At 54.7% G+C, this 19,782-nt stretch overlaps 7 protein-coding genes across 7 annotated transcripts; 3 read left to right on the top strand and 4 right to left on the bottom strand.

Annotated features, from left to right (window-relative positions):
• Positions 1–830: 830 nt before the first annotated feature.
• Positions 831–1,897, top strand: NUU61_000383 (uncharacterized protein; the record flags this gene model as incomplete). The annotated part of the gene is made up of 2 exons (XM_056650967.1): positions 831–1,330; positions 1,399–1,897. The coding sequence occupies 2 exons, from the start codon at positions 831–833 to the stop codon at positions 1,895–1,897; spliced, it is 999 nt and encodes a 332-aa protein (XP_056515817.1).
• A 1,239-nt stretch (positions 1,898–3,136) lies between these two features.
• On the top strand, positions 3,137–4,235 carry NUU61_000382 (nicotinate-nucleotide diphosphorylase (carboxylating); the record flags this gene model as incomplete). Its single annotated transcript, XM_056650966.1, has 3 exons — positions 3,137–3,292; positions 3,373–3,428; positions 3,500–4,235. The coding sequence occupies 3 exons, from the start codon at positions 3,137–3,139 to the stop codon at positions 4,233–4,235; spliced, it is 948 nt and encodes a 315-aa protein (XP_056515816.1).
• A 253-nt stretch (positions 4,236–4,488) lies between these two features.
• NUU61_000381 (putative anucleate primary sterigmata (ApsB)) lies at positions 4,489–9,227 on the bottom strand (the record flags this gene model as incomplete). The annotated part of the gene is made up of 2 exons (XM_056650965.1): positions 4,489–7,185; positions 7,242–9,227. Coding segments are annotated over 2 exons (4,683 nt in total), but the record flags the coding sequence as incomplete, so codon positions are not given.
• A 565-nt stretch (positions 9,228–9,792) lies between these two features.
• Positions 9,793–14,058, bottom strand: NUU61_000380 (Sec7 domain protein; the record flags this gene model as incomplete). The annotated part of the gene is made up of 2 exons (XM_056650964.1): positions 9,793–11,657; positions 11,715–14,058. 2 exons carry the CDS (start codon positions 14,056–14,058, stop codon positions 9,793–9,795), a joined length of 4,209 nt encoding a protein of 1,402 aa, XP_056515814.1.
• Positions 14,059–15,386: 1,328 nt separating this feature from the next.
• NUU61_000379 (unc-50 family protein) lies at positions 15,387–16,505 on the top strand (the record flags this gene model as incomplete). Its single annotated transcript, XM_056650963.1, has 5 exons — positions 15,387–15,481; positions 15,551–15,650; positions 15,735–15,738; positions 15,796–16,133; positions 16,194–16,505. The coding sequence occupies 5 exons, from the start codon at positions 15,387–15,389 to the stop codon at positions 16,503–16,505; spliced, it is 849 nt and encodes a 282-aa protein (XP_056515813.1).
• Positions 16,506–16,901: 396 nt separating this feature from the next.
• On the bottom strand, positions 16,902–17,783 carry NUU61_000378 (PDGFA associated 1 family protein; the record flags this gene model as incomplete). The annotated part of the gene is made up of 3 exons (XM_056650962.1): positions 16,902–17,516; positions 17,600–17,667; positions 17,735–17,783. The coding sequence occupies 3 exons, from the start codon at positions 17,781–17,783 to the stop codon at positions 16,902–16,904; spliced, it is 732 nt and encodes a 243-aa protein (XP_056515812.1).
• A 482-nt stretch (positions 17,784–18,265) lies between these two features.
• On the bottom strand, positions 18,266–19,663 carry NUU61_000377 (putative MFS monocarboxylate transporter; the record flags this gene model as incomplete). The annotated part of the gene is made up of 1 exon (XM_056650961.1): positions 18,266–19,663. One exon carries the CDS (start codon positions 19,661–19,663, stop codon positions 18,266–18,268), a length of 1,398 nt encoding a protein of 465 aa, XP_056515811.1.
• Between the last annotated feature and the right edge of the window lie 119 nt (positions 19,664–19,782).

Here is a 19,782-nt window from a genome sequence, read left to right as displayed (position 1 = left end):
TCTGGCGTTGATTTGGAGCAAATGCGATGTTTTCCCGGAGCTACGTGCCGGGGATCCACCTAATCCACTTATCTCCCTTAAGTCCATTAGTGTTTTATTACCATGGTCTTTTCTCTTACGTGAGACACGGTTTTTACCGAGATGGGGCATTTCTAGGGAGAATCGGAATTCCATATTCCGTCTTGGTCGCATTCGTATCCAGGATTGTGTCCAAGGGTTTGCTCTTGGCTCAGGAGCAGTCACTGGCAAGATACCTAGGATCGAGAGCCTTCCCGACTTCCTGACTTCCTGAATTCCTTGGGCGCAACCCGTAGCCTCATTCCTAGATGAATATCTATGAATAGGCCGTTTGGGCCCTGTCCGGGGTAGCCAACGCCCGAATCTCGGCGCCCGGATGCCTGGGGGTCCGACCGGGCTGAGGGAATATAATGATCGGGGATATTAATAGATGTTTTATATAAATCTCTCTCTATTAATATTATTAGAGTTAGGTGTCAGTCCACCTGATCTTAGTAGATCTGGATATATCGTGGGTTTATGGTTAATGGCTTATAGTAGTGCTACCAAGTCCTTGGCTATACGAATAATGTCCACACTATGGAATTTACTCCTCTCCCCCGGATATTTCCCCGTTTTGTTCTTTTAGGCTAATCCAATCATCCACTTTAGCAAGAATGTATGAATCTCTGAATGTCCCTGAGAGCTCCGCTGGGTGATTCCGCTGGATGGCGGGGTTCCCACGTCATGTTAACCCTGTTCTCCCCCATCCCGTTTGCTCTTCTCTCTCTCTCTCTCTCTCTCTCTCTCTCTCCATCATTCCACCCGCAATCATGGCCCCCGAACTAGCCGAATTCACCTTCCTGCCCCTCGGCGCGATCATCCAGGAGTTTCGTGTCGCCGGGAAGAACATCGTGCTGGGCTTCCCCACACAGGATCACTACGTCAAGTACAACACCCCGCATTATGGTGCCACCATTGGCCGCGTCGCCAATCGCCTCAAGGACGGCGTCATTCACTCTCTAAATGGCCGTGAGTACGAACTCGCCAAAAACAATGGTCCCAATGCCTTGCACGGTGGAGAAAATGGCTGGGGCAAGCGTATCTTCGACGGGCCACACACCGTCCAACGTCAGGGCCGCGACGCCTTGCTCTTTAAATACCTCTGCAAGGACGGCGAGGAGGGATACCCGGGCACCGTCGAAGTGCGCGTCTGGTACACGGCCAGCAAGGAGGATGACGGCGCCGCGAAGACCGTGTTGACCGCCGAGTACGAGGTGGAATTTGTCGGGGACGAATGTGAAGAGACGGTGGTCAATCTCACAAACCACAGGTAGAGCTTCCGAATTTTCTCTCTTTGTATGAGATTCATGAGATTCATCTGCTCACCCTCGTCTCCAGCTACTTCAACATTGGCGACGGCCCAACCGTGTCCGGAACCACCGCCCAGCTCACAACGGCCGACTACCTCCCGCTCGACACCACGGGAATCCCACAGGGCACCATCAAAAAGTTCCCGCGGGATGTGACGACCCCCTTCGAGCTCCAGCCATCCGAACCGCACATCGACGACGTGTTCGTCGTGGACACCAACCCGGCCAAGGTCCCGCTGGACACGCGCAGCCTGCCACTGCGTCGCCTGGCCCAGTTCAGTCACCCCACCACGCGCCTGCATCTGGAGGTGCACAGCACCGAGCCCGCGTTCCAATTCTACACGGGCAAGTATATTGATGTGCCGGGGATCGATGGGGCCCCGCCGCATGGCGAGGGGGCCGGGTTCTGTGTCGAGCCCAGCCGGTTTGTGAATGCCATCAACGAGCCCAAGTGGCGGTCCATGGTCCTGCTCAAGAAGGGCCAGGTATTTGGCTGCAAGAATGTCTATAAGTCGTGGAAAGCGTGATGTCCGACATTGGTAAATATGGGGGACCGCCAAAGGGCATACAATAGAACCTTGTTTCGGGAAGATGTTCCCTGATTTTGGATCTGGTCGAGTATGTGAAATTGTCAAGTGGAGAACACAGGCCAATTTTCGCTACTGTAGGTCCATACATCGGCATGATCTGATTATTCACGCCTGGCTACCTCGGCATTCTGCTGCGGCCGAGCCGAGCCCGAAGTCCCCGTCTTATCGCCGTGTCATCCAGTCGACGTCTTTTTTTTTTCTCGGCCCGGGAACATCAAGGTTTTCCATAGCCACAACTTGCCCTTGTCGTTCAGTCATCGGTATTCTATGGGTATGCGCATACACAGCAGTATATCCTTGGAAAGGCTCTTCTCTATTGACTTCCATGTTGAGATCAGATAGTACCAAATATGTTTCCTTATCCACACTCCCGGTTCATTCTCGTCACCTTGGCCAAGTGTTTTAATTTCGAAGTTGAATTTTAAAAAATTTTTTCTTCTCTCTTTTCTTCAACACCCTGACCCGCCTAGTTCCACCCTTCGAGAAAAACCCCCTTCCCGTGGTTCATGTCTCGGCAATGCGGGTAGTCCCACCAAGGCCTGTTCCACTCGTGAAGCTGGTCTTTGGCATAACTTGCTGGGGTGACTGTGCCGTTTTCCGGACCTTTACTCTGGACCACAATGCACAGTCACTACTTGGCGCCGAGATATGAGAGATCTTTTATGTCACTTATTAGGTATACTCTCCGGGGACAGGTTTGGCGAGTATGGGCTTGACTCTTGCCATGGGTGTGGATTTATGTGGAGCTGGATATGTGCTGATCCAGATAGATAAGTAGCCGACAATAGACCTTTGCCAACAAAAACCTGCTGGTATGAATTGCCGCTGCTCGAAGAGCGATTATGTATACTTTCAAGGATGGTACTCATTGTCCAACTTAGATGAATACCACTCAAACTATCACTCTCTGATTCTTGTATTTTGCGTTTCCTCTCATTTCAGAAATTCTCTTAAATGTTCCCTCGTTCCTTCCACACCAGTCCAAAGTAGCAGTCAAGAACATGGCAATGATATAGTATACCAACCACGTGATCTCGGTCAGAGTCGGAGCCCTAACCCCGAAGGTTCCCGAACTTCCCCCGCGCGGGGAGTTTTGATCCGATCGATATTCGATAGAGAGTCAATCCATATCCATTGCATCTACACGGCTCACCCATCTCGCGTTTCCCTGGCACCATGGTTTCGATGCACGGGGACCTCCGGCATCTGCTGCCGAGCAACTACAAGCGAATGATTGCCTCTTGGCTGGAAGAGGACTGTCCGAGTTTGGACTACGGCGGCTTTGTGGTGGGGGAGTCGGAGGGCGAGGCGCGGTTGCTGGGGAAGAGCAAGGTAAGAAGAGTGGAGATGAGAGGATGATACCTGAAGATTGCATACAACAGAGTGCTGATATGTGATGTGGGGTTGTGCAGGGTATCGTCGCCGGAGTCCCGTTCTTCGACGAGGTGTTTTCGCAGCTTGGTTGCTCGTAAGTCACCTGCTATTCTTCTGCTGTGGCAGTTCATCTCTTTGCGTCACCCTCCCTGACACACTCTCCAGTATTGAATGGCACGTCTCCGAAGGCGACAGCCTCTCCCCCGTCCAACATTGCGCCACAGTGCGCGGACCCATCCGCAAGATCCTACTCGGCGAGCGCGTCGCCCTCAACATCCTAGCACGATGCTCCGGCATCGCCAGCAGAAGCGCATCAATGGTATCCGCACTGCGCGCACAAGGCTGGCAGGGGACATTGGCAGGGACGCGCAAGACGACGCCCGGGTTCCGCATCGTAGAGAAGTACGGCATCCTGGTAGGCGGCGCAGATCCGCACCGGCACGACCTGAGCTCGATGACCATGTTGAAGGACAACCACGTGTGGGCGTGTGCGAATAACCGGGCCGCAGCGGACGGGGGCGCCGCCGGCGACGCCCCGTCAATGGCGTCCATCGCTGCGGCGATCCCGCGCGCTGTGCAGGCGGCCAAGGCGGCGGGCGGCTTTGCGACCAAGGTCGAGGTGGAGTGCCGCAGTGTTGAGGAGGCTAATGCGGCTATTGGTGCTGGGGCAGATGTCATTATGTTGGATAATTTCACGCCCGATGGGGTGCGTGTTGCTGCGCGCCAGCTGAAGCAAGAGTGGGCAGGCAAGCAGCGCGCGTTCTTGATTGAGGTTAGTGGCGGCTTGACGGAGGAGAATGCGGCGTCGTATGCTTGTCCCGACGTTGATATTCTGTCTACGAGCTCGATCCACCAGGGCACGGGCATTGTGGACTTTTCGCTCAAGGTCTCGCTGCGCTAGTGCGGCTGTATCATATCCGGATAGAAGTGTCTGTACTTGTACAAGCTACGATGAATGAACGATTCCAGTCCTCGAGGCAGATGAACAGATAATCCATAATTTGCATTGCACATCACCAACGCCGTCCCTCATGACTGTCGTGGTTGATCATCACATACATACGACGCCATCAAAGTACTTCAGCATCTTCAGCCGAAACACCAACCGAAGGGGGGTATATATACAAACAGGTACACAAGTACACAAGCGCAACTCAAACCTCGATATCCACCGTGATGCCCTCCCCTTCACTTGAGCTAGGCGCTTCGTCGGACACAGGACCACGGCGTCCGTCATTTGTCACTGTCCCCGATGGCCCACGCCGCGTGCGCTCTCGAACCAGTTGGTCTCGCAGCTTTTGGTTCTCGCTATCGCGTTCCTCGAGCCGCTTTCGCGCGCCGTTGCGATCAAGCAGACGACCCTCGCGCTCCGCCTTGAGACGTTTCTCCAGCTCGTGCAGCCGGTGGATCCATTTGTCGTCGCCGCCTTCCCAACTACCGTGTCCGCTGCGGCTACGGTGCATCATCGCCCCGGCGTTGTTGGTCAGAGTGCTGGCCGAGGAGGCATGAGACGGCTGTGGGAGACCCGTCGCACTACGGGTGAGACCTCTCTCGGGCCGAGAACCGTCAGTGCCAGCCGTAGAGCTTTGACGCGCCAAGGATCGGTCTGTTTCCGCCGCCGAACCAAGAGAGGGGGACCGTGATCCCGACATGACCGCTGCTGCTGCCGCGGAGGTGGAGCTGTGGGCGCGAGAATTGGATTGCAGCAGATTAATTTCAGCTTTGAGAAGCCGGTTCTCGCCCCGTAGTTTGGATACCTCGGGGGACGAGCTGGGGTGGCCTCGACTAGACCGCATATTCTTGACAGCTTCCTCCAGGCGTTCGAGTTTCCGCGCCCGCAAGCTGTATGAGTGCTCAACATTCTGGTATTGTTTGGTCAGGTCATGATCGAGACTCTTGATGCGGCCCTTGAACCCGGTAATCACGCTCTCAACGGTCTTGATGGCAAGGAGAAGGTTGCGGCTGAATCCCGGCCAGAAGAGGATATTGCCAATAACTTCCTGGCTCGGAAGATTGCCATTGATCAGACTGTTGGAATGCGCCCAGTCCGGACCACAAATTGCTGACAGTCTCTTCCAAATGACGAGGTACATGCTATTGCGTTCGCTAAGCTGGTCCCGGAATTGCTGCTCGAGGGACGTAAACCGCTTGCGATCTTGGTTACGCGCATTCTCCAAGTCTGTGATGCGGGAATTACTCTGAGTGATGGACCGAGATGCCTGCTGGTGGGACTTGAGCGACTGCTCAAAAGATTGCTTGTCTGCGCGACGAGCTTGCCGCTCGCGCTCCAGGAGCTCCGAGAGCTTGCGGGTTTCGAGCCCATGGCTCTCCAGAAGAGCGTCACGGTTTCGAAGCACCGATTCCTTCTCATCCAACTGGGAGCGGATACTCTCCAGTTCAAGCGCGGTCGACTCGAGCTCCTTTTGCAGCTTCATAATGTTGGTGATCATGCTGGACCGGCTGCCGCTGAGGTCGCCCAGCGTCTCACGAAGGTTGTTCTCCAGTTCCATGAGGCGTTCGCGCCAGGTGGACGTTTCGATCTCCTGGGTCGACAGGCTTTTCCTCAATCGCCGAGCCTCCTCTTTGGCGGCGGAGGCTTCGCGGTTCAGTTCATTCATGATGCGCTGGACCTCTTGTTTCTCCTTGCTTCCAACGACCTCCCGCTGGTGTCGCTCATCTGCTAACCGTTGCTCGAGCTCTCGGCTCTTCTCTTTCTCACTGCGCAAGCTCATCTGGTAAGTCTTAAGCTCTGACTCCAGGTCGCCAATACGAATCTTGTCGCCATCTTGCTCTTCTCGAAGGAAAGCAATTTCATTCTGGCTCGATTCGATCTGCACCGTCAGTCGCTGCACCTTGGTATTGGCCTCGAAGAGACTCTTCTCTAGCGACTCCATTTCACGGTTGGTTTCCTCAAGCTCTTGCTGTACAATCCTGTAACGTTCCAGGTTGTTTTGCGCATCCTCCTCGAGTCGAATTATTCCCTCACTAGCCGAACGCATCTCTCCCTGGAGGACCTTGAGACTCTCATCCTGCTCTCGTAGATCCTCGCTCATGCGCTGGCACTCAACGATTTTTTGGTCAAGTTCTTCGCCGAGTGTGTCCAGCTCTTCTTGTGCCTCAGCGCGCAGATCTTGGAAAGCAGCATCACGCTCATCCGCCATCTGCAAAGCCTGGTCTCGCTCCTGTTGCAGGTTTTGCATCTCCTCCTCGGCCTGATCCACGTCAGCCTGATATGCCTTGTCGAGGGCCTCTATTTCGCTGAGATAGTCCTCAAGCTGAGCACGGATGGCCTGGTTCTCCAGCTTGAGACTTGACAGCTGGTCTCGAAGCTTTCCGTTTCGGGCTTCCAAGTCGTCACGGTCTAGGTCGCTGCGGGATGCCTTAGTTCCGTCGCTGGCCTGAGATGAGGGCCGGACAAGAGCACGCGATGCTGAACGGTCGAATATGCTGTCTCCCGCCACCGATCGGCCACCATCATGGCGCTGGCCGAGCTTTAATTCCTCAATTTCCTGGTAAAGACGCTCTTTTTCTCGGTTGCGAGACGTGAGCATGGAGGTCTGAGCGCTGACTTCCTTTCTCAACTCTGCATTCTCCTGCTTCAAGAGCTCTAGCTCCACCAGGAGTGTGCTGCTGGATGTGCTCATAGTGGCACCCCGGTTGGCATCTCTGTCCGAGATGGACGCATATGAAACAGTCGAACCACCCCGATCTTGCTGTGCCGACTTGGCACCACCGGTGGTGGAGTACATTTCGCTCCGGAGGCGGATGGTGTCGTCCCGCAATCTTCGGTTTTCGTCCTCGGCTTGCTCGCGTGCCGCTGTCTCTGCATCGAGCATATCCTTCCACATGTCCTATACCGCATCAGATCAGCTTGAGTCAGGAAGCTCTTCCATTTTGTTGGACTTACTCTTTCCTCTCTCGCGCCTGTATCAGATCCTCCTGCTCGGGTATCGCTCAGGGACTTGACCATTTCAGCTAAGCGTCGCTTTTCGCTCTCCCTCGCGATACCCTCTGACCTCAAGCGCTCGATTTCAAATTCGTAGGTTTCGACTCGCTCCCGCAGGAAGACAAGCTCGCCATCCTGGGCCGTGTCTCGGTCCCCGTCATCCGATCCTTCGGGGTCATGGTTGACCATGGAATCCTTGTCTGATTGCTGGTCCTTGATCTGCTTTTCCAGGTCTCGTATCTTGCGCTTTAGGCCTTGATTATCCTTTTGTAGCTTGAGCTTATCGGACTTGAGCTCCACATTTTCCGAAATCATTTCCTTGATTCCTTCCTCGGAACGTTTGTTTAGCGCTTCGTTCAAGAAATGAATTCGCATCTTGAGATCAAAGTTCTCCTTGGAGAGACGATCGATGGTGCTGCTTTGTTCTTTGAGGGTCATCGTACGGCCACTTCTCCCGAAGGCAGAGGTCGAGGCCCGGGCTCGCTTGTCGGGCGAAGCTCCCACATTCCCATAATCTTCCCGGAACCGTTGCACAAAGGTGGTAGGCACTTGAATACCCTTGACACGCTCTGCAATTGCCGTGTCGCTGGGGAAATGGCTATCCCGGGGTTTCGCTTTGGGCGTCACCGGTGCCGAGGTGTCATCAAATCCCATCGGTTGTTGTGTAGACCCAGCCCGTGACTGTGGTGAGCCTTCTTCCTCCAAGGTTTGCAGGCCACCATCGGCAAGTCCACTCGCATTCCGTTTCTCTAAGGAATTTTCTTCACTGTATCCCGAGACCCCTGACGCCATACTCCCGAGGCTTGTCGTCCTTGTCATATTGTTCCGCGTTGCGGCGTGCAGACTGCCCCAGTGGTCAGACGCTGCACCCCCAGATTGAAGAGCATAGTCTGCGCCCAAAGTGGCGTCGCTGTTGGTGGCATCCGTGTTGTTACTAGTCACCGATGAGTGGGATAGACGGTTGGCGGATTGACGACTCATCAGGTATTTGGGTCGGCTTCCTCTGCGGCTGGCCCCCACACTTCCACTGCGATCACTGAACAGCCGGGACGGATTCGGGGACAAGCTACGTGAGGTTTTTCGAAGCTTGGACGGAGTAAGCTGCGATTCGTTTTCGGATGAGGGCAATTGAGATCTAAATGGTCGGTCGTCTTGAGACAACTGGCTGGTGTCAGGGGCATTTTCGGAGAGTGTAGAGTGGTTGCGGTGTATGCTTCGACTCGCCGCGGCCGCGGCCGGCGAGGAGATGAGAGAATCAAGCATTGTGTTATTCCCCTGTTGATCTTCTTGACCTCCGTGTGTAGAATCTATCTCCACATGACCTTCGCGGTCCTGCGTGGAGCTTTGGTAGGCCACCGAGGGTTCAGCGAAAGACAGCTCAGAGAATTCATTCTGCTCGGGGTCGTTGTTGCCCGCGACTCCGACTAAGTAGGTATCATCGGCACCCGCAGTCGGACCGGTCGCAGCCATGTCGATAGTCGAGGGTTCCGGCAAGAAGCTCGACTCCATGTCCATTAGTTTATGGCGCATTTCGTTTTCCTCGATCAATGTTTGGTTGTTGCCGCGCTCTTCACCATGGTCGCTCGACGAGGGTAAGAGACTGCTGTCGTCGCGGTCAGTTAAGGGAGGGAGGAGACTGGGGTCGTCAGGGCCTGGATGCGCCGTGGAGAGGGTCTCTTCATGGCCATCCCTCCCGGGTTCTGTGGTTTCCTGTGGGTTGGTTGCGCTTTGGGTGTGAGTTACTGCCGAGTCGTCGATGGTACTCGGGGGGGAACCCCCCGCGCGTCCTCTGCCATGAAGGAGTCTGCAGTGCCGAAAACATGCAAAGGCGAAATCTCGGTTGGGGTGTGGAAGACTGACGCATGAGAGGGAGTGCGCGATGGATCTTGGATCAGAGGTGTCGAGCCCGCCCTGGTCGACAGTGATGGGGCCCAAGCGTGTTTGGGTCTCCACAGCTCAGCTTGCCCGTTCCGATTGGCAAATAAAGCCTTGGGGTTGCTGCAACGGAGTGGAGATTCTGCGAAAAAAAAAATAAAGAAAAATAAAAGAAAACAGTCTTGCAAAGCCGTCCATGAAAACAATGTCTGGTGAAAGGATGGGCACCTTCGAGTAGGGGGACTCGGGGTCAAAGCTAATTGACACGGCCAGACACCACTGCTCTGCTACTATTGCCACGCCTCAGATCTATATCTCTGTACCTGGGTAGATGCAAGCTACTGCTGTCGAGTAAAAACAACGTAAACATTGTAACTGTCATGGTATTTATAGCATCACACATGAAACAACATCATGGATCCCAATCTCCAAGCAAAATTAAGAAAAATGAAAGCGCAAAATGGTCACCGGGAATCGAAGAGAGAGAGGGATATACACAGTGGAGGACGCACAGAGTCCAACGGGACCAAAAAAAAAAAAAAAGGAAAAGAAAAAGAGGGATCCCAGACAGGAATGTATATACAGAAAAAATTCATAAGTTGAGGGAGTCATGGAATAGAAAAAAAGGAGTGCGCAATCATGCCGGAACAGTGGATGGCTCCGTGCTCGCGTCGTTGGGGGGATTGTAGTAGTTGTTGGAAGATGCAAAGATCTTCTCTTTCTGGGTAATGGCGTTGCGAAGCGAATCGATGTAGGTGCGAAACTTGACGATCTCTCGCAGCAGATACGACGATTTCCGCTCCCAATTGGCCATGGCCTTGGTGGAGTTTGGATGTCGGGGCGAGAAAGCCAGGTTCATGGCGGACCGTAGCTCATTGTGTCGCTGCAAGTCGTCTTCAACATTCTTCACATATGCCTGCAGCGCCTTCAGCTGGGCCTCCTCGGTGAGACTGGAGGCGACCATGCTTTGCTGCGGAGGGCTCCAGTCGCTAATGTTGACCCGATCGGCAGGAAGTTTGGGCCGGACATTCTGCTGGTCAACCGAGCTACGGATCGAGCTCTGGATGCTCGGTCGCGCCCCCGAAGACTGAGGCGGAGATCGGTTATCGGGGTTCACCAGGGCACTGTTGATGACACCATCGCTCCATCCATATTCGATGTTGCTGATGCCACCCACCAGAGGCTCCTTGGACAGCCGTGCACTCCAGTAGTTAGCCGTAGAGACGAATTCTCGTACGATCTCGGGAGTGCCAGCCTGGAAAAGATGGACGGCCCCGGTGGGCAAACTGAGGGCCCAAACATGAGGCCGGGACTTGGAATACCCGGGCGGCGGAAGAGCACTGGCGATGGTCTGACGGAGCATGAACTTCCAGAGTTCCTCCGCATTCTCCGTCCAATTGCCTCCGCCGACCACAACGCCGCCACGTTGTTTCGCTTTTTGTCGCATGGACTTGGTGGTGTTGTTGAACGAGAAGAGACGCATCCAACCTTGCTGGATGACCGCGAAACAGTCGTTCCAGTTCCGGTCCTTGGCCCGCTTGTCCACCGCGTCCAGGTGATGCTTGTGTTTCAAACTTCCTTCCTTGGCCCAGGGGGCCCCAGCAAGTGCCAAGGTTTCGTCTTCCAGCAGAGGGGTTACCACTCCTGATTCCTCAGCACTGTAGATCGAAGTCGCGGAGTCTTCGCGAATGATTGCTTGGCTCAGGGCGTTGGCAAACCCGATAGATTGCTGATATTCACCACGAGGGTATTCGGACCCAAATGAATCCACAGAGGCCGACGTGAACTTGCCAAGAGAATATTTACTCCAGGTGCTCGAGGCGGTCGGGCTCCACACAGAGGATTGATCATCCAGGCTGGTCCGGCTGGATCCCATCATGGACGGAGGATACAATCTCGCCCCTCGCGAACGGGGTTTGGATGACCAACGTGCAGCTCCATGACGAGAATCTGCGGAACGGCCGCGGGGAAAGATATCCGACCCGCTCTTGCTGATTGTGCTTGGACTCCTGCGAAGTGTGCCGGTGGAGGGGCCAAGGAAGTTGTTGGAGGCCATGCGAGATACCTCTTTCTCTGGCTGGGCACCGTGAAGAGGGAGCCTTTCCTTTTGAATGGAGCTGTAAAACTCCTTGAGGACTGCTTCCACCTGCTGTTCCCAAGCTCGCACAGTTCCAATGAATGGCGTATTGACCAAGGCCCCCGCGTCGCCATTGGCATCCGTGGTGGGTCGACCAGAGTTGTCCATTTCGACTGAACCGCGAACCTCAGGAGGGAAGGTCGCAGACCGTGCCGATGTGGGTGTGGAATCTGGACCTTGGGTCTTGGGACGATTGCTGGGGCGCAACGTCTCAAACCCTTCAGGGGCCGCATCCATAGCGACACGGTGGATTGTGGGTAGAGTGTTGCGGACAAATTGGGATTTGGTCATCTTCTGGTCGATGTCGGCCAAATGTAGATCGGTGTTTAGCAGAAGAAGGGAATAACAGATAGTGTGTACCACATCTGGCGCATTGTCAGAACATGTATAGCCTTAAGAGTATATGGGAAGGTCAAACATACCGGTAGCCTTGAAGCCATGGCTTGGGTTACAATCGCACCATCGATTGGAGAAAGCATCCAAGACCCGGTCTACTTGCTGTGTCTCTCCCTTCAATACCAACCGCTCGCACAGACTCCGCAGGGAAGCCAATATGTTGAGGTTGGACCAGTTGAAGAGTCGCATATACGCCTCTCGGACCATGGCCCGATCAGGATCACCCAGCCAGGCAGCAGCGGGATCATCACCCACCACCTCATCTTGGTGGTCAAAGAGTTTCTGTGCCTGTTCCCGGTCCGCCGTCGTGGGCCCATCTTCCACCGTCTCGCCCGGTCCGTCTGCCCTATCCTCGGCGTCGTCGGCTGCTTTCGGTTCTTCGCATTCGATGACGGGAGTGTTGGCTGCCGTTTGATAATGCGAGGCCTCTGAGACCGAAGCAGGAGATTCAGGGACCTTGCTCTCAGAGGGCAGTGCCAGCTTGTTAGGTTCTGTCGGGCTCTCTTGAGGAAGATCAGTGGGGGCCTTTTCAGATGGTGTAATGCTGCGCGAGAAATCCTCAGCCACAGGCGATAGCGTCGCGGGGGAGGCAATCTGGGGCTTCTCCAACGCGGCGGAATCCGTCGACGCGGACCCCGCCGTGTCACCCGTCCTTGAAGCTTGGCCCTCCATCCCGCGGTCTGCAAGCAATGAACGGTCATGGCTACGAGAGGAGCTGGGAGGCTGAAGACTGGACCTAGCCTTTGAGCCACCGCCAGGAGCCGAAACACTTTCTCTTTGCTTTTGCGCCTGCAAGGAATTTGGTTCACGGGCTTGATTCTCCCCATCGGACTTGGCCTTGGATTCTTTCGGAGCCGGCGAGTCTGCAAGGTAAGGATTCATGACTTTCCGCAGACTGCTCACAGGACTGGGTTCCGGCTTCATCGTGTCCAGCTTTTGTGGTGCCAGCTCTTGAGGAAGCACAATTGGAGGTGGAACATTATCGACGATGGACTTCTTACGCCGGCGGAAAAATGAAGATTTCTTGTTCACGACTTGCGGCGGTCCATCGCGAGTAGATGGGGACCCGCCGGCAGAACTTTTCGGGGCCTGTTGTTTCCGTCCTTTCAGGTTGGTTGTCACCCCATTGGCATCCTTGGGTTCATTCTCCTGTAGATACGACAGATCATTGACATTCAAGTTGGCAGATTCTGTCGGACCCGGGGATGAGTTCTTGGAAGAGCCAAACACACGCCGGAAAAACCCAGGGCGCTCTTTGGTGTTTGTGGTGTTATTAGTCGTAATGGTGGTAGTGGTATTCGTTGGCGCGGGCGGCTCAGGCGGCGGGAAGGCTGGTTTGTTGTAGGAAATGGTCGGGCTCGGAGCGGGCGGGTCCAATGATGCGGGCATGGCCGGGGGAATATCCAGATCAGTGTCGTCCAGTTGTTGAAAGTCATTCTCTCGGACCCTCATAGCCCCAGTGCCAATGTTCTCGGGGCGGGCTTTTCGAACCTGGGGAGCCTGGGCCGCTTTCAAGCTGTTCCTCCGAGATCCCGTGGGGGTCCGGGACGCAGATGTATTGGGCGTTCTGCTGTATTCGGTGAATTTGCGTGGCCCAGCTGGAACACTTGGGGTTGGCGCCGCATCGTCATCGTACAGCAAGGAATCATCACCCGCGGAGTCGGAATATGGGAGAAAGAGTCGCTGAGGCCCATAGTCAAAGCTGGCCGAGCGTCGGTCCAGGCCCGGCTCTGTTCGCGTTCTAGGAACATTATATGAATAATCGGCTGTGGAAGACGAGCTCCCTTTGCTGCCCTTTCGAACATCGGTAGACCTTGGCATCGTTGTCGTGCCTCGTGAACCCATGGCTTCGCGATCCCGAGCACTCCCAATCCTCCTGGGGCCTGCCGGGTAATTGGAGCTACTGTTGCTTCGTCGACCTTTTGTGATCGTGGCGTAGCGACTCGCATCGTCGTAACCATAGTCTGCTTCGGAGGACAATGACGAGGAGAATGTGTGGCCGCGGTAGCGACCGCGCGCGGCCGATTCCTGCGAATAACGGCCCGGGTCGGTCTCAAATGCGGAGTTAAACAGGCGGTAGTCGTCTAGCATCGATGAACCAGGGGCAAATTGGTCGAGTGAGAGAAGCATATTGTCGACGATCGAGGTTCGGGCGGCATGTTGGGGGGATAGCGACAAGTCGTGGGGATCCCGCTCGTCCCCCGACTCACTGACCCTCGGGACATGTTCCATGGATTCCCCAGTCTCAGGGAAGGCATCACGGATGGACGGTCGGGGGTACCCGCGCTTGTTCGGCCGGTATTTCGCAGTTTGCGAGGGAGGAGTGTGAGGCGGCGAGTTCGCAGCGTATGCTTCCCGTTGCTGGGACATGATCAAGCTGGCAGGCCGCGTTAGCTACTCTTCTTTTCTTTTCTTTTCTGTTTGTTTTTTTGCATATTATCAATGGTTCCCTCGATGCCAGTCCAATTAACCCATGGGTTTAGAAAGAGAGCGATCAGGAGACGGACACGACAATGTTTTAGCTGCGACGTACCCACCGTGTCGTCCCAGGCCAGTTTGTCAGGGACAATTGGAGTTCCTGTCCAAGTCGGGACTTTTGTGCGGGACTGGCGACCTCGAACAGTCTGCTTGTTTTTTCGCCGAGGTGAAGCACGGGGAGAATTTCAGTCGGTCATGGCATGTGTCGCAGAAAGTAAGGGGTGGAAGAGGCACGGTTGCCGACAGCAAAAGAATGAAGAAAAAGTGACGATTGACAACGGACAAACTGAAGCCCGCAGGGGAGGTTTTCTTAGTTTCTTAGCCTCTCAAGATTCTCCAGTCCCTCGAGTATCCAGGAAAAATGAAAGATGAAAGATGAAAGAAGAAATCCAAGTGTGAAGAATTCAAAGAAAGCTGGGACTCAAACGAGGGGAAGCGAGACAGGGGGACTGAATGATCCGAGGATTTTCAGACTATTTGATCCCCTGAGATCTGCCCATCCCCACGTCACGGCTCTCACAATTCAGGGGTTTTTTGTTTGGATTTCAGCCCAAGATTCTTTTGTGAACCTGACAAATTCTGCCCTGACTCTCTTTTTGGTCTCTGCATTTTTTCTGATACCTCAACTTGGTCTATGCCATGCAGTATTACTGATCTTGAGTCTGGCAGTCCGGTGGAGCCCCCGAACGGTGGGGACACGACTCTCTGACGGAGCCAATGTCGGGGATTTTGAAGGCGATGTGATACACCAGAGCCACCAAAGACGAGGATCAGCAGTGGTGATACGCCCAACCGATAAGATGGCTGATGGGTGTGTGTGTACTTGATGTCTACTTTGATATACTTCCTGTCCTGCCCAGGATCATGCCAGGAGGGAAGTATCGTGGAGGTACTATGCAGTAGAGTCCCCCCTTGCAGCAATAGTTCAAACTATGACTTGATAAGAGGATTGCATCGCGAGAACGAGATAAAATAGAAAGATGCAATTATGGAGTACTTTTCTATATTCGGATTCCCCTAATTCCCATAACTCCAAGATTCAACTACAAACATGAAGTATCCTGGGTCAATCTCCAAATTCCAAGTAGATGGCAACTTGGAATACATGTCAACTCACGTGATGATGACATAATGTCATACCGACGTCCACGGGTGGACTCGACGCTGCTCCGATGGACAACCGTTGGAGAGAACTTGCAACCGGCCAGGTTCCTGACACCATGAACCCGCACATCTCTGTCCCTCGTCAACATGCTGGTCCTGTTAAATTTGGCAACCGTGGGTCCAGCATCCGCATGCCACGCTTCTTCAAAAGGTAGGACGACAATTCCCAGACCTCATGTCAGGCAGTGGCTAATGTGGGGATACTCCGGGGAGGATATAGGCTCTTCAAGTTCCCACAGATGGACTTTGAGATGGCTATCTGGGAGATGACTTCCTTATTGATTGCACCCAAGAAGGTCTTCAAATCCATATACTATCATGTAAGTCTTGGGGGCATCCGGCTAGCTCTCTCCCGTCCCTCCCACTCTCTCAGGCTATGCTAATCATGATGTGCATTCATTTAGAAACGTTAGTTCCATGGATCTCCATCTGCTCCGGGCTCCATGATATTGACCATTGTTCCAGAAACCAAAAACACATGGCACCGGCCAGACCCATCCTTCACCTATCTCCTTTCCTTCTTCCTCCTTCTCACAGCCTTCGCCTGGGGGTTGGCATACACCCCGTCCTTTGGTGCTATCGTGCGCCTTTCGCTGCTCTTCGTGTTTGTGCATTTCATCGGATCCTCGCTCCTGGTGTCGACCATCGGGTATTTCGTCATTGGCCGAGTCTTCGGCCCCAACGGCGCCGCCGCGTCTCTAGCCGGCTTGCGCGGTTCTCGTGGTCGGCGGCGAGGTGCTGCACAGGGCTTATTCATGCAGCCGGGGGAGAAGGATCACTTGGAATTTGGATATTGCTTTGATGTAAGCTCCCCGCTCGAGTGGTTTGAGGGTCGCCTCTAATATGGATCCCTTCGATGACAGGTTTCCAACCGCGCCTTCTTTCCCCTCTACGTCCACCTTTACGTGGTGCAGTTTTTGCTCCTCCCGCTTCTTACGCGCAGCCCGAGCAACTTTCTGGCCACCTTTCTGGGCAACTCCCTCTATCTGTCCGCCCTGATCTACTACACCTACATCACGTTCTTGGGATACAATGCTCTCCCCTTTTTGCACAATACCGAGCTGTTACTGGCCCCCATCCTCGTTTTTGCCATTCTGTGGTTTGTCAGCCTAATTGCGGGCTGGGGCATCGTCATGCAGGGCCACAGCGTCAAGGGCTTATTTTGGGGCGTGTAAAGAAGCAGCTGAGCTTTCCGGGGCCTTCTCGACATTGTTCTACTATCTTGAATTTTCAATTCTCCATCCCTGTGTACGAATGTGCTTTCATTTTTGTTTTTCTTTTCTTTTCTTTTCTCTGGCTGGCACATGCATCAAAAGAGTAATTCTGTGTCTTGGGTGATATGGGGGCGTCGGTGTATATGATTTCATTGATAGGATCTGGCATTTCTTCCTCATTTTCCTGTGTGCAATAGACCCAATTTCAAAATGGATGGTCCATCTCTCGATGGTGTGGTAGATGTGTGATCGAGGTTGGTCTATAGTCACCTCTAGCTCTTGATTGATAGGTGTAGATAGATGCCATGATATGTAGAGATCGAGGATGGGAAAAAGAAAGAGACCAAGTTGAAGAGCTCATTTCTTCTTCCCGCCCTTTTTGGGCTTCCCCAACGCCGCCTGTCGCAGCTTGTCCTCGCGCTCCTTGGCCGCGGCCGCCCGTTCCTTGGCTTGCTCATCCTTCTCGTCCTTCTCCGCCTGCTTGCGAGCGCGCTCAGCCTCCCGCTGCTCGCGCACAAGAGCCAACCGCGCCAGATCCGACCGCGCCTCCTCCGTCTTGCCCTCTGCGTGCAGCTTCATGTAGCGCTCCCGCGCCTGCTGCGCCTCAATAGCCTCGCGCTCGCGCCGCGAGAGCTGCGACAGATCCTGGACCTTCTTCTTCTTGGGCTCTGCATCAGGGGCCTTCTCCAGCTGCGACCGCGACTTGGCCGTGTGGTTCGGGTTGGCCGGCAGCTCCTCGTCCTCGTCCTCCGACTCAGACGGCGGCAGGTCACCCGGTTGTGCGGCACCCTGCTTGCGCTTTGCGATGGCGGCCTGTTTCTTAGCTTTGGCGGCGGCTCGACGCTCTTCGCGGCTCTGCGCTGCTTCCGATGTCTCGCTCGGTCCGGCCTCGTCGCCGCTCTCTTCCTCGGAGCTTTCCTCTTCGGACGAGGACTCTTCCTCGCTCGATGAGGCTACCTCTTCTCCTGGTTCCTGTCAAGCCAGATACACGATAGGTGAGTGAACTGTCCGATCATGGAGGTTATGGTTTGAGGGGAGAATGAGGTCCAACCTACCCGCCAAAGACCAACTGGGTTTCCATCCTTGTCTGTGGGCTGAACATCCCGACTGAAGTGCTTGCCACCTGTTTATTCATGGGTCAGTGGGATGATTGGGGGACTGCGACTGTGTGTGTGTGCATGCGACCATACCTCCACGCGAGGGCTTGGAGAACTTTCCTCCACGACCACGGGGCGCCATGACGAACTCTAGAGTCTTTCAAGGGTATCAAGTCGAAGTTGTTTGGAAACCTGCAATGGCTCGAAAGCACGTTCAAAATTAGGAGGATGTTTCCACCAAGGCGCTGTGCAGAATCCGAGCGTGGAGGGGCAACGTGGGGTTGGGCAGAGAATCGTCGAACGGACAAGATCGCAAGGTCGGACTGGAAGACTCACGGTGGAAGATTTGCGGGTGAAACAGCCCTCACGCCAAAAATGTCAATCTGATGGGAGTAGAAAATGCAAAAGGTTGAAGCAGTCGAGTCATGGCGCTCGCATTAATCAGTTCAGGGCCAAGTGGGGACCCGACCATCTTACTACTCGCCTCTCCTTCTCTGATACATCGCATTTGCACTTGCAGTACCATGGCCAAGGGCATATATGTTTATGCTATGTGCTATGTGCTATGTACTGCCCTAGAGGCTCGGACTAATTTACAATCCATCAGCAAGGGTTGTCTGCGCTCTACACCCGCGCCAGGCCCGTGCCCACTCGAGTCACCCGCGCCCCGATCAACGTCAACGTGCCCAGTAAGATGGTGCTGCCCATGAACATCTGTGCGTACAGGTACTCGCCGTCGTCCCGCTGGATCAAAGCACCGGCAATGGGTGAGCCGATGAGGGCGGCGACGGCCACCACGCTGAGAACCATTCCCATGCGCACGCCGATCTTCTTCAGATCAGTGGTGAGGGTGCTCAAGGTAGCCGGGAAGAGCGACTGGATTCCTGCCGCAAAGAGGCCATAGAATACCGCAAAGGCCCAAAGCCCTGACAGGCTGGTCACGCCCGCCCAGCAGTAAGCCACCACGCCCGTCAGGAGGCTGAACGGAACCAGCAGGTTGAGTGGGCCGGTATACTGATCGGCCAGTAGATTGGGAACGAGTCGACCGAGCAGTCCGACGCCGTTCATGACCATCAGCAGATCGATGGAGATAGTCTGGGATACGCCGATGATGTTGCGGCTGAAACTCCCGATGTAGAAGAAACCGATGTACAGGCCCCAGAAGTTCATGAACATCCCCACCGCGAACAGGAGATACGGCAACTCGGTGAAAGCACCCCATTCTACGAGCGGGCCACTCGTGCGAGGCGGTAGACGCTGCTTCAGGAACAGCACGCAGGGGAGAAGCGTGGCCAGTGAGATGAACCCCAACGTCCGTACTGTCCACCCATACCCGACCTCGGGCAGCATGCGCATGATGACCGCGGGGAACACAAGGCCACCGGTAGCCGAGCCCGAGGCCACAATGCCGATGGCGATCCCGCGCCGCTTTGCAAAGTAGGTCGAGATCAGGGCCAGCGTGGGACAGAACATGAGACCACACCCGATGCCCTGTCCGACTCCCTGGGCAAGGAAGAGCTGCCAGTATTTCGTGCACAGCGAGGTCATAAAGATACAGAAACACTCCAGGATGGCGCCCACTGCCAGAATAAACTTGAAGTAGCCCGCATCTGTCGCACGGCCAGAGAAGGTCCCGATGAAGAAGAGCAGGAAGATCTGAATGCTTCCCACCCACGAAATATCTGAGGGCGGGTGTCCTAGCGTCTGCGTGTAGTATGTTTGGAACACGCCGAAGCTATTGATGTACCCCCAGGTGTTGAAGATCACAAAGTGCGCCAGGGCAACCTGGGACCAGGCTTGAAAGCCCCCATCCGGTGGTGGACCGAGATCTCTCCCGGATTCACGAGTGCGGACAACTGACAACGTTCGGTACAAGGCACTCGTGTGTGTTGGGGCCGGGGCGAGGCCATTGGACTCGTAGCCGACGGTGGATTCCTCGTGTGATGACGGGCTCCGGGGAACTGGGTCGATATCGTTGGTGCCCTCGACTTCATGCTTTTCTGTTTCTTCTTTTTCTGTCATTCTGGAGGGTGTCTCCGAGATATGCGGCTGCGAATCTGCGACTGGATGCGAATCAAGAGGTCTCTGTGTCGGTCATGCCTTCTGCCTTCTTGCCGTAGATAGCAATGGCGCTTTTTTTT

Source organism: Penicillium alfredii (assembly GCF_028826965.1).
Source record: "Penicillium alfredii strain IBT 34128 chromosome Unknown utg000001l_segment0_segment0, whole genome shotgun sequence".
NCBI classification, from domain to species: domain Eukaryota; kingdom Fungi; phylum Ascomycota; class Eurotiomycetes; order Eurotiales; family Aspergillaceae; genus Penicillium; species Penicillium alfredii.
Note: the sequence above shows the minus strand (reverse complement) of the source record. Positions and strands in the feature narration are given on the sequence as shown.